This window comes from Ictidomys tridecemlineatus, chromosome 3, assembly GCF_052094955.1.
Source record: "Ictidomys tridecemlineatus isolate mIctTri1 chromosome 3, mIctTri1.hap1, whole genome shotgun sequence".
Classification (NCBI taxonomy): domain Eukaryota; kingdom Metazoa; phylum Chordata; class Mammalia; order Rodentia; family Sciuridae; genus Ictidomys; species Ictidomys tridecemlineatus.
The window spans coordinates 55,802,569-55,817,263 of record NC_135479.1 but is presented as its reverse complement, the minus strand read 5'-3'; the positions used below and the strand labels follow the sequence as shown (position 1 = coordinate 55,817,263).

The window sequence follows — 14,695 nt, the reverse complement described above, 5'->3', positions numbered from 1 at the left end:
ATATGTAAATCAAATGAAATAAATACAAAATAAAAGGAAATTTAAAAATACAAAAAACCCTAAAACAAAAAAATTATAGAAGTCACTTCTCTAAAACACAAAGGAAGAAACTACTATATGTGGATTTACTGGAAAAAAAAATGTATACTCCTGAGATAACACAGGTTTATGAAGATGAGATCTAGATACACTCAATATCATATTTATATATCAACTATAATCAATTAAAATATAAAATGTTTAAAAAGATGTCATTTACAAAAGAAATAAAAATCAGGACTCCACCTAACAAAATAGACAAAAACTATAATGAAAACAACTACAATGTTATTAAAGGATATAACAAGAACCTGACCAAATGGAGAGGCAGAACGTTTACCCACATGAAGACTCAGATCATAAAGATGTCAAATTTCCCTCAAATTAACATACAAATTCAACTGAATTCTAATAGAAATTTTCAAGTTTATACTAAAACTTATATAGGAAAAGTAGGGTTAAAAGCAGCCGAGAGAGATTCAAAGAAGAGGGACTGACCTACTAAACAAAGACTTTTTTATAAACTTATAACCATTAAAAGACACATATGGCAATAGAACAGATTTAAAAGTCTATGCACAAACTGAAATTTGATATGTGGTAGCTGTGACCAAAAAAATAAAACAATCACAAAAGGATGGATTATTATTACTCAGCCATAAAGGAGAATTAAAGTATGCTGGTAGATGGATGGAACTGAAAACAATCATGCTAAGTAAAATAAGTCAATCCCAAAAATCCAAGGGCCAAATGTTCTTTCTGATATGCAGATGCTAACACACAATAAGGGTGTGGGGGGTGGACAGAAGTTCACTGGATTGGACAAAGGGAATGAAGGGAAGGGAGCGGAGATGGGAATAAGAAAGACAGTAGAATGAACTGAACATAACTTTCCTATGTTCACATATGAATGAATGATCAGTGTAACTCCATCATGGACAATCATAAAAATGGTTAGTTTGATATGTCAAAATGTATGTTTGATATGTCAAAATACATCCTACTTTCATATATAACTAAAAAGAACAATGAAAAATTTTTTTAAAAGGATGGATCATTTAATGAATGCTGCTGAGACCATTGGTCTTTCATATAAAAAAAAAGTTAAAAGTAAATCATCAGCTCAAATCATTCATAAACACAAATATAAAACTTCTAAGTGGATTTTCTGAAAAGTAAGTTTAAAACATTTTTGTAAGCGATTTTTAATCTCTTCAGTATAGCTAAAAATTTCTTGCCAAAATCAGACGTGAAAAATACACACCAAAAGACCTATAAATTTAAATGTCTCCATTATAACGTATACTTCTATATGATAAAGAATATCATACCAAAAAGTTAAAAATAAGATTAAAACCTGAATTTGTATAAAGAAACAAAAGATCAGTATCCTGAATAATGAAGAAGTACGCTAAACTATTCAAAATGACAAAACTTAATTAGGATAATGGCAAAGGGATATAAATAGATAATTCACAAGGAAAAAAATGTAAATACGTGGAAATACTCTGTACCTCACCAGTAATTAGCCAAATGCAATTTTAAAAGTGAGATACCATTCCAAACTCCTTATTAAGAGAAACATTTAAAATTAATATAGACCAGGAAAAACAGGGATCTGTGACAGTAAATGTTTATGACCTATCCAATAAACATTACCTTTTACAATTAAAAACAAAATTTCTCAGTCTTTCATGTAGAGAAAGACAGCTAATAAAATGTCAACTCAAAATGAAGGTAATGTCACTAAAAATATACACTTCTAAGTTATCTACCTCAAAAGTCAGTTGATGATTTCAGGAAAACCCTTTCCATTCTTTTTTCCTTCCTTCTAGTGGCCATGACATAAACTCTGGGTGCCAAATGGACCATGAGGCATCTTAACAATGAAAACTACAAATTAAGCAACTACTAATCCATTGCTATACCATATATCATTAAGAATCTACTATTTCTATTGCTGCCAAATGGATATAATTCCTACTACAGAAATTCTTATTCATGACTGGTAGAAATATCAGTCAGTTCAACCAGTCCAGAGAAAAATGTAAAAATGATCATTCAGGTTGAAGATATTCTTATTTGATCCAGCAATTAGATGTCCTGGAAAAATATTCTAAAGAATCTGTAACCTAGGTTGTCAAATAGACATGCAAAACACTATTCATTTTCTGCGATGCTTACAGTTGCAAAAAAATTAGAGATAATCTGCACTGGGACTCTTTAGAAATCAAATATGGTCTATTTAGTCATTTAGAATGCTACAAGATAATTAAAATAAGTTGAACAAATCCACCTATATTTATACAAACAAATCTTGAAACTATGTTGAATAAAATATACTGTGGAGGACATATATAGGATGATTCCAGTTACGCAAACTTTGAAAATGCATAAAGGCATATTGAAAGAAATATATGGATATAATTAAAAACAATGGAAAAACATAAATTGCCAACTTCAATATTAGGTATTATTGAATAAAATTATGGAGCTTTCAGAGGCTCACTATTACCCTATAGCAAGATTAATATCCACACAGCAGCAGCAAGACCAAGAAAAAGAGCATCTCATAAGTTCCTAGTAGTGGTACAAATTATGTGAAATTAAATCACTGGAGGGTCTCTTTTCTAATGGTATATAAGGCAAGGTTAAAAAGTTCCAATAAGCATACATTCATTTCCATTGTTAAACACAGAATTTCACCTTTATCACTGGAAATGAAGGTAATATCACTAAAAATATACACTTCTAAGGTATCTACCTCAAATGTTTCTCCAAACACTGTTTGTTTTAGCCTCTGAAACTTCAGGAAACACACTGTGACTAATCTCTCTTAAAATATAAACTTTCTACTTTTCTAAAACTTCGTCTTTTATTATTGAGAAGTACATATTACTTATTTGATTCTAAGACGTAAAGGGAAAGTTAATATTTCATCTACTTAAGTATTCTGTGACTTGCTACAGCTCAACTGTGTAGCGTCTAAGCTTTCATCCTATTTCACTCTAACATTTAAAAGTAGATTATTTTTTATATGAAGCTAAAAGCTTTTCATCCGTGTAACAACTGAAATAAAGAAAACAGTGAACATTTTAGCTCTGGAGTCCTGTTCTTTACCACTTTTGTTCAAATTAATACTCCAAATTTTGTTTTCCTCTCTAGAAAGAGGAAATAATGCCATCAAATCTCCTGAACTATTGGGAAGACAACATGTGTAAAAACAATAAGCATTCAACATATGCTCCTGCTTACAGCTGCATCTTTCAAGTCCTTTCAACCTACGATATAAAACCAAATTTTACTCAACTATCCATGACAAGAAAACAAAAAAATACAGTTCAGACACTACTCCAAGCTTTCTTTGCTTTGTTTCCATTAACTTGTCAATCATGGAAATCATTTACTTGGTCTTCCTTTCATAAAATCAGACTCCCACATAATCTTGGCCTGTGGCTACATATTTAAATGCTGCCTAGGTGAATGGGAAGGGAAATGAACTACTAAATTCCAGCACTATGGGGTTGACTTGGGAAGGAAGGTAGAACTGATGAGAGTCCACAGTGATAATGAAGAGCCTTAAAAAAGCTAACTGTGCAATCTAATTAGAAGAAAAAAAAATCTCATTCCTTCCCTAAATAACTATTCTGCCTAAGAATATAAGAATATATTCTGCCTAAGTCAATTGCTCAGAGGATTTAATGTTGGTAAAGAGTAAGTATATAGTTTGGGGATAAAAGGAGGAGGAAATAGATTCTTCTACAACATGAAGAAAGTTTCAGATTAATGATCTTATAAACATTACGACATTATATAATATTTAGGTCAGGATATAGTCATGGACATACATACTATACAGTGTAACACTGAAATGAAATGATAAAGAAACTTAACAAATTCAATGCATCTGGTCATAAAAAAGAATATTTAAGTCATTAAAAAGTTCAAGGAATAGGAAGAAAGTACATGATTATAGAATTAAGAACTAGCAACTCAACAAAAAAAATGGGCTCTATCATGAATCACAATTATTATAGTTATTTATTAAGATCACAAAAAAATACATAAAAATTTCAAAATTAGATAAGAAACAACTAACTTTAAAGGTCTTTTATATCACAAGATCTCACATATTTCTATTCAATGCTACATTCAACACTATTTTGAAAGAAAAATAGAAATTTTAGGCAAAATAGTGACAAAAACACTGAAGTCGCACTCTTTATAATCAGTTCCCCAAAAGAAGAGAAGAGCATGTGCCTATAATTCCAGCTACTTGAAAGGCTAAGGCAAGAGGATCGAAAGCTCCAAGGCCAGCCTAGGAAATTAACAAAACCTTGTCTCAAAATAAAAATAAAAAGGCCTGGAGATGTAGCTCAATGGCAGAGAACCCTTCAATTTCATCCCTAGTATCAGAAAGAGTAGGAAGTTTTTCCCAATTCCAGTTCATAACAACCTCATCAGCTAATTTTAACATTTTCAAGATGAGAATGGTATTAACATTACATGAAATACTTAATTCAAGTTCTATTCAACTAATTAAATATCCCAACTTATGACAGTCCAGAATGGTGTAAGATAACTTCATTTGCTTACAGTTCCATCTTTACTCCTAGCCCTAACTCATTTCATGGTTAGACAGTGTATGACTTAGAGTGTGTAGGCTGACAACTAGAGGCAGTGTTGGGAGAGAAGAGGGCAAAAGAAGAAACAATCATGAGATCAAGAAATCAGAGTATTAGTTTCTACACAAAACTCAGGGTAACAGAATTAGAAAAAAAGAATTTATATTGTAATTGTTAATTATCTATGTCCAATGGGTATAACTGAGGATGGGGGGGCAGTTAACACATTAAGTATAGACAGAATTAAGAGCAAAAGTGAGTAAAAGTACTGATATTGAGATTTTGTCAAGTTCTTAACCAACAGAAAATATTTATAAATGAAGAAAGAAATTACAGGACTTAAGAATGACAGTCACAAGTATATATAAATATACTTATGTATTTATATATATGTATATATGAGAGTCACTCCTTAATCAAAGGAACAATGAGGGGCTGGGGTTGTTGCTCCGAGGAAGAGCGCTCACCTAGCACGTGAGAGGCCCTGGGTTTGATCCTCAGCACCACATAAAAATAAATAAAGATATTGTATCCAACTAAAAAAAATATATATTAAAAAAAGGAACAATGAGTGATAGAAGTAACTATATAGTTTAACAAGGCTATATATGAAAATAGAGATAATTAACTTATTACTAACATATGGCATTTAGATTAGTTAATGCTGCCATCCTCTTTCTTTCTATAACCAGATATTTATCAGCTAAAATCCAAACAGTTTATTCCTACCTCTCTGAAGAGTGCACCATAAAACTGAACAATGTATGGGCAATCACTACTCCGCATTACTACATCCAAATCCATAAGAAGTTGTTTTTGTTCTTTTTCATCCACTGTTGACCGTATTCTCTGGAAAAAAAAAAATGACAACAGATGTCATAAAAACATAAAACAATTTTAGAAATTTGAGTAAAACCTCTACCATGGTACTGAAAATTACCAGACTTCACAAGTACTAACCAGATATAAAAATTATCATCCTTTTATCACAAAAAAAAATATGAAAATAGTACTTGGAATTTCTTTAAATGGTACAGGACTTTTGAACCACAGCATTGAGTAATGATGTTGGAAACTGTGCAACAAAATTCCTAGGCAGTGAAAATTAACACCCACATGCAAATATAAAAAAAAATCACGAGTTAACAGTTTTCACATAAATAATTAATCATAAAATATTTAATTAAAATACATATTTTAAATTGTCATTTCAGAACTGTATGGGATTTAGACATCCCATGCAATAACACCCCTCTTTCCTCCCTAGTATCCTCACACCAAAAGCATCCTCACTGATGGAAAACAAAACACAAAAAGTATATAGTGTAGGGGCAATACTCAAACAAGAATTCAAGTCTCTCAAATCCTAGACTGGGAGCCTTCACTGCAATTTCTAGACATTAACAAAAAGTTCTAACTATCCAATTCATGAGTCAGCATAAACCTATAAAAGAAAACCTAAAAATGAAGAAACAGAGGGCTCTTCTGGTCTACTCCTAAGCTGATGCAGTACTCCTCTGTACATTGAAGACCTGGGACATATCTATAACCAAGCTCTACCACAACTTCTCTGCAGATTTCTGAGACTACCAAATACCATTCATGTCTTCACCGCCCACCTCCCAACCAGGAACAGTATAAAACATGTATGTGTTCAGAGAAACAGTTCCCAATGCACAAGAGAAAGGACACAATCAAGTCCAGAAAATGTGAAACATTAGTAATGGAACTATAGTTTAACATGAAAGCATGCAAACAACTTCTGTTCTCACTTAAAAAGTTCACAACATCACATCGCGCCACTGGATACGATACACAGCACATACTTACAGGGAAAGTTAGAATCAAAAAATAGACAAGGTAGCAATTGTCTTCAAAGACTTGGAGGTATCTGTTCTCAATGTTCTCCAAAGGGAGGAAGGCAGTCATTTAAATTCTTGAGCCCATTTTACAGAAGACAAGCCAGAGGCACAGAGAGATACAAAAGATGTATTCCATGTGACATAAGAATAAGCAGTTGTTTAAAGAATAGAAATGTTCTCAAGTTTAATTTCTTGACACTAAATGAGGAATTCCATATTCTCCAAAAACAAATTTAATTTTGCTGCAAAATTATACCTTGCTAGCTACTGTATTTCATATCAAATAAAATTTATTAACTGATGTCTTATATGCATTACATTCAATGTCATTGTCAGATAAAAAGAGTGAAAAAGAAAATAAGACTAGTTCTGCTAAAATTAAGAAACTGTTTCCTTCTTTCTCTCTCCACTTCTCTATTTTTATAGTTTGGGAATTTGCTAACTTTGTTTTTAAATTCACATCAGCATAATGTTTGCCCAAAAAGGATATTTTTTAGAAGTCAAAATGGCTGTTCAAAACATGACACTAAGTAATTTTTGTAATCATTTTAATTACCTTTATTTCTGCTTTTAAAAATAAATTTGGAAGTATGGCTGTGAAAATACTTATTTAAAAAGATGACTTTTAAAAGATAATACTATATCTAAGTTTAAAAGAAACAAGTAGGAAAGAAAATTCAAATGACCCTTTAGTTGGGAAAAGATTTCTATTTATTAAACAATTTTAACTATTAAAAGGTTTAAAAATGTATTATATTTTCTATTTTTACTTTTATGGATATATAGGCAAATGTAAATGTACAAATATATAAGCATGTACTTTAAAAATACTATTTTAAAACATGTCCTCTTTACTAGTTTTAGTTTTTCCTAAACTGGCTCTACGTAGCTTTCTAAATTTATATTTGTACAAATCCTTATATTCCAACTCCTAGAAAGCACATGATAGTCAAGAGTTCTTCAGTTAACGTCAATATTTGTCTTTGGAAAGCCAACTTTCAAAACTCTGCTGTAGTTATAGAAAGGATACAAGCTACTACATGAACTGGAGTTCTTACTGAAATTCCTGCATGTGATCGATACCTAATACTAAGACAAACTCCAATAGAATTGTTATAAACCAAAATATGGAAGGTTTCTTGCACAGCTAACCTTTGAGATCATCTCACATGACAGGAAAACTATTTATCTATAACATATTCTTCAATGCCACTTCTAGTACAAAACAGAACATGGAGCAGCTGAATGGCCTATAGATGTAACATGAAATCGATGGTGCTCCTGGATGCTCCTCAAGCTCCCCAAACATTCTGTCCAAGTGACTGGTGGTAGGTAGAAGAGTAGCTAGCTGTTGATATTATATCTGAATACTTTGGGAATAAGCAAGTACAGTTAATTAAAGTTTTGGCGTTAGATTTTAACATGTATCATATGTGAGTACTTAATAAACTAATTCAAAAGATCTAGAGAACCTCCAAAAGGAGATTAACTATAAGCATATACCTATAATAAATTCAAGCTAAGATTTTAATTCAACAACTCAATAATTCATTCAAGGTGAATAATACTTAATGATAATCTATGATTAAAAATCAGTGAACATTGAGTAAAGACAGTCACTACCAGGAAAATTTTTTCTAATGAAAAATCAGAACAGTATCTATGAGAAAGATTTCTACTATTTGAAACAAATGAAGATCTAAAATTAAGGTAGCATAACCATAAAATTGAAAACAAAATTGAGAACAAACTTTCCTTCCTTTTATAAGTTTGTCCTTAGGGACACAGAAATATAGAAATATAAAGATGAAGGCAATTATGTTACTAAAAATTCTCCTATAATGACAATGCTCAGAAATCAAATCTATTGATAAATGCTTTGGATTCCAGAAAATTATTGATCATTATATCAAATTTAGGTAAAGCTGATATTTATTTTGAGCTCAGCAAATCTTTGTCTTTTTCTCCATTCTTTTTTCTTTTAGAAAGAAAGCTCCTAGGATTTTTTAATTTTTTATTTTTTGAGTTGTTGATGGACCTTTATTTTATCTATCTATCTATATATATATCTATTTATATGTGGTGCTAAGAATTAAACCCAGTGCCTCACACATGCTAGGCAAGTACTTTACCCCTGAACCACAATCCCAGCCCCACAAAATTTTTTTTTAAACCATCTAAAGAATCTTAAGTTTTAAGAGTTTCATTTTTCATTCAAATATCAGAGTTCATCAAAATCATTATTTTTCTCCTTTATGGTATCGAGTTCTTATGCATGTCAATTCTTTATTAACCTAGCTTAAGTTATTACATGCCCTTGGGACAAGTTAAAAACTTTTTCTTGAAAAGCACTATACATCTCTTTTCCAATAATGAAAATCATTTTCATATTATTTCTAATTTTTAAAAAAACATAATGTACAGGAAACATTTAAAATCAAAATAAGAACTATGACCATATATATAAACATTTATGTATGTGTGTGTGTGCACATTTTCTAGTGAAGAAATACATATACTTGAAGTTAACAAAATATTTTATTTTCCCCCACATTTTTTATTGGTGCATTATTTTTTGTTGCACCAATATTATTATTGGTTGCACCATTATTTGTTGCACCAATATTGTACATAAAATACTTTTAAATTGTCCAAATTTGTATTCAGGGTGTTTTATACACTTCGCAAGCCTTTAAAAGCAAGTAAATGCCAATAAAAACAAGTAGGAGCAGATCAGAAATACCAAAATGACTCCAACTAGAATCAGAGGGGAAAAGTCAAATTAAATATCTAATCATCTGGTTTTAGGACTAACTAGTATTATATATTGTTCTTACATATGAACAACAACAAAAAGCTTCATTTTTCTAAAATTACCAATCCAACATATGCCACTGGTTGGAATAGCTGCAAATTCAGTTTCTGGGATGTCCGTAAGGACTAGGCTGCCATAATGAAAATTTAACAAGTTCAACAAATAAGGTAAAAATCTCCAGTTAGAAATTATCCCCTTGTCCTTCCTCACCCTCCTACCTCATTACAAAACAATTTTATGGTTATGTTACCTTAATTTGAGATCTTCATTTGTTTCAAATGGTAGAAATCTTTCTCATAGATACTGATCTTTATAGTGTTGCATACTCAATTGTATTTTATTCTCACTTTAAAAACAGTCCCACTCAGAAGAAATGGCCCAAATCATTCAATCACATGGTATCAAAAGTCACTGCTAAATTGAAATGTTGACATCTTATGCTTGGCTTTATGTAGAAAACCTAAAGTTTTAACAACATGAATTTAAAGTACAAATATCCCTTATACTGATAATGAATATCCATGCACATGTGGTATAGTTTTAGATGTCATCTAATTTAACATTGGGAATTTCAGGGCAGCTCGCTCTCTAGCTCTCTATGCTGACATGATTCTCTAACCTGTCTAAACCCTTTCAACCTCACCTTGGACACACAATTTACTGGTATTCATCAGGGAAGAATAGCCAGTGACAAAACTAACATCAATAAGTATGAAGAACTTTCAAGTAGATTAAGACACATTGTTATAATGGAAAGGGAAAATTATTATTATTGGGGGGAAAATAATAAAACAATTCACTGAAGGACCTGGTGGTGGGAAGGCCAAAAAGAAAGAAGAAAACAAGAAGATGGTAATAAGCAGTGTATATACTCTGAAGAAAAACTATCTCTTACTGAGATAATATGACATATTCTAGTCATAATGGTGACTCCCCTGCCCGCTCCATTTTTTAATCTATTTTCAGGGATGGAGAGAAATAGGGAGAGGGAATAGAGGGAAAGAATACGATGATAAACCAATCACTATTAGGCGGTAAAACTGGAAGACTCAAATGTGGCAAACAGAAAAGGAAGGAATGCTGACCATATAATGGCTAAGGATGAAACTGCAGAAGAAGCAAAATAAAAGACACTCTCAGTGGTAGAATGCTTGGCTAGCATGTAGGAGGCGCTGGGTTTGATTCCCACCATAGGAAAGAATAAGACTCACAAAGTTGGTAGCAAAAAGCAGGTCACCAAAGACCATTTTGTTTTAGACACTAAATAAACACCTATCTGATTCTGATAGTGGCCCTTGCCACACACTCATTCACAGTTAACCCTGATATCTTGGGGTTCTTAGACCTATCTCTCAGTTGCTAGAAAGGTAAGGCATGTCCCATATAACAAAGCACCAAGGCCTGCTTGAAATGACCATTGTGTAACTCCTTGCGTCCTGATGTGACAATTACTGACTATCATCAGATCAACCAAGAGTTTTTCTTTCCACTAAATCAAGCTATCAGAAAAGGTTAAATAGATGACAAGCTCTATCTGTACTGTGTGTGAGAAGACATTCAGGATTACCTGATCCCATTCCTGTTGAAGAAAGAGAAAAGAGGTCATTATATATTCAAAAGACTCAGAGTTAGGATAATTGGTGATAAATCACACATGATAAAACAGTAGTTCCATAGTGTGTATGACAGATGTCAGTTCCTAGAATGTGAATACTCCATGCAAAAAGGATATGAGTCATCAGCAGACATACCAGGAATCAAGAAATGACCTAAGAAAGCAATGACTTGAAAATAGCAACAAACTTTACAAAATGACTATTAGTTCTGATACAATATTTGCTTTAAAATGAAAAAAAAAAATGTATGGGAGAAATGAGGCCGGGGGAGCAGAAGAAATGGGAAAACTAATGTGGAAGACCATGACTACAATCCTGGCAGATAAGGTCTCTAAATCCTAACATGATCAATTCTTGTCAGGTTTCTGTATGGTTGAGAGTACAGAGGGCAATCTTTCAAGGTATTAACAGTGAAGTAGAAGACTCATATCCTTGAGGCCCAAGTTCATCCTCAAGGTGCTTAGATGTGGTAGGAATAAGGTAAGAGTACTCCAAAGCAAAAGAGAGTGAGTTCTTTGATTAGAAATAAGGCATGCACACAATGAAACTCAGCAAGTTGATGGATTCAGTTACTATAGAAGAAATCAGTACAGGACTTTAGAGATTACTCTAGGCACTGAATAAAACAATTTGAATGGAATAAAAAGATGCAAGGTACTATAAGTCCATTATCAAGGAACAGTACCATTTTAAATTTATCACCAACCAAACTCAGAACACTAGCAAAACTATATGGATCATGCTATCACCGTCAGCTAAAGCTCATTTTTCTTTGTTTTTTTCCCTTAATGACAGATATCCTTTAATATCCTACCTACAACAAAAATAATATTTCTTGACTCCAGCTCCAATCAAGGTGCTAAGGGAAAGCTTGAAGAAAAACATTAAGATCAGTAGATGATATTAATTAATATCATCATAAAATGATTTATCTTTACAGTGTTAAATACTCAATTGCATTTTATTCTCAAATCAGCCAAATGTTTCCTTTTAAACAAAAATGTAATGCCTGAAACGCAAAATATATCGACTATGTTACACATGCTTCTCTTTCATAACTTCATACAACCATAGAATCCTCATTTTATCATCAAAATAATATCCAAAAGCAAATTTTAGTGATAGTGAAACTTCATTGAACTTTCTTTTCAGGGGATTGAAAACAGAGAATGCAACATATACAACACCCACAATGGTTTTATACTGAAGAGTAAAGCTCATATTTCAGTGCATGTGGCTCATTCCTCTACGTAAGCTCTTAATGTCATCTAAGGGTACCAGAGTATATGTATCCCATGTGTCAAAGCAACTGTCAAATGTTTTGCTAATTAGGAAGATAGCTAGAACAACCACTCTGTGACAAAACCAAAGATCCCTGTAATGAAAACTGTCTGCCTTTTGGACGAGGAGAACATTGGTTAATATCACCCACACAGAAATCCTACTGGTACATGAGCAAACATATTACATGGGATCTTAGGTAGAACTCTTTACCACAGAAAATAAAGAATGATACAGTTAAGTTTTAACAGTATTACATTTAAAATCAAAAGATGAAAATAACAATATTATCTTAATGAATATCATTATTATGATATTTTGAAGATGCATCCAAGGGGTATCCAGGAGACAGAGTATGTGCTTAGCGTGTGCAAAGCCTTGTGTTCAATCCCTAACCACCAAAAAAAGAAAAAAGAAAATGTGCCCAGTTCCTGTGATCAACAAGCACCAATACTGCTATGTCATAAATATTCATTAAACATTCCTTGTCAAAAACCTTCCTAAAGTGTCTGTGAAGAAAATATAAAAGGGGGTACAACTCACACTCCAAAGCGTCTCCACTATTCTGATCCTTACAAATGCTGCTTTCCCAGCAAAAATGTCCAAAATTCAATTCTAATACAAATATGTAAAATTCCGGAAACTACTACAGTATAGATATACTAACATTTTCTACAGGGCCACATGAAATCTTAGCATTCTAATTTTCTTAATTTGTAAAACAAAGATTCTACATTCCACAGATACAGTAAGACTCACAACCTTGCTGTGTAAATTCATTCTTGTTATTGTCTTCCACACAAATAACAAACATACACACACATACACACACACACACAAAAAAAATCCATGACATCTCACAATGCCATCATTAATAAAATCAAAGCAGATGGCAATATTAGCCAAAACAAATAGTTTAAAAAGCAAGGTATTAGGAATGTTGATCACATGCAAAATTTGCTTTCATGTCAAAAAGTGACAAATAGTGTCTGTGAAGTCAATTTTTTAAAAATTATGAAGACATATGCTTTTACTAAGACCAGCAGAAAGGATGCTGATTAACCCCCAAATCATCCAAGTCTTTGAAATCAATTTAATGAACTCCCAGTTGTATCTTAGCCACATTAATTCATTAACAGTAAGTAGTACCTCCCATTCTTTTCACTAGGGATACTGAGGCCCAATTAATTCCTTTTTCATATCCTCTGATATGCACTATCAGAGATCAGTTCCAAAGGCATGTTTCACTACTTAATGGGAAAATCTGCCCTGAGTACAAAGCTTTAAGGAACAAGCTTGATAAGCCTTGATAAGGATGGTATCTACTTCCTGTTTACTAACTATATCATACATATTTAAAGAATACAATGTTAATCTTAGCACTGAAAATTTTAAGGACCTCAGTACCCATGACAACAAAGTAAAAATGACAATACAAATCTAATAAATGACTAATTTCAGAGCTATTGCCAAAAGACAACAATTTAGTTCAGATGTCCCCTATTTAGAGTGGGGGGGGTGTGATAAGGCAGGTTTTTCTCTAAGCACTTAAATAAGGTAGAATGTAGTCTAATGTCATAATTCAGTTAGGTCAATGAAGTGACAGTAGAAGGTTTCAGAAACTACATATTTAGAAACACCTAATGGATGATTAAAATTCCTAGGGCAACCATTCCCAAACTGTCCTAATGCTCCTAAGTTTCCTCTAAGATGATGCCCCCTGATGACTTCCAATGTGTAGGTTCAATTTCTACTTCCCATCTTTTATTATATTGATGTGTGTGCAAAGGACTGAACCCAGAGCCTCATGCATGCTAAGGGTGTGCTCTTACCACCAAGCTACATCCCCAGTCCCTCCCACGTGTACATCAACACGCTGAGCACATACTCTGTCTCCTGTACTACACCTCTAACACTGATGTTAACTATTTAATTTAGGGATTTGTTATGGTTTGGATCTTGTGTCCCAGAAAGATTCATGTGTTGAAGGCTTGTTTCTCTCTCTCTCTCTCCTGCTGCATGAGATGAGCATTGAAGGCTTTTTTTTTCCTCTCTCTCTCTCTCTCTCTCTCTCTCTCTCTCTCTCTCTCTCTCTCTCTCTCTCTCTCTCAGCCCCTCTCTCTCTCTCCTGCATGAGATGAGCAGTTTCCTTCTATCATGACCTTCCATTATGATGTTCAGCAATGGAGCTAGCCAACCATGGACTGAAACTTCTGAAACCATAAGCCAAAATAAACCTTTCCTCCTCCAAGTTGTTTGTGTCAGGTATTTTGGTCACAGTGATGAAAAGCTAAGAGTTTCATATACAATTCTTTTTAGAAAGAACCCCATCTGAAAAACTCTGCCTTGAACAACAACAAAGGAAGCACACATTTAGTTCAAAAATCAAGGCTAACTGAAGGCAACTGTGCCACATCCCTGGAATTGACCCATTTTCAGAAACATTTCACTTACACT

General features: G+C 32.8%; 1 protein-coding gene across 1 annotated transcript in view; it reads right to left on the bottom strand.

Moving 5' to 3' along the window:
- Positions 1-14,695, bottom strand: part of Map2k4 (mitogen-activated protein kinase kinase 4) — a 116,503-nt gene that overhangs the window by 40,609 nt on the left and 61,199 nt on the right. Inside the window, 1 exon segment of the mRNA XM_078042904.1 lies at positions 5,394-5,513. Coding sequence (XP_077899030.1) covers positions 5,394-5,513 — 120 coding nt within the window.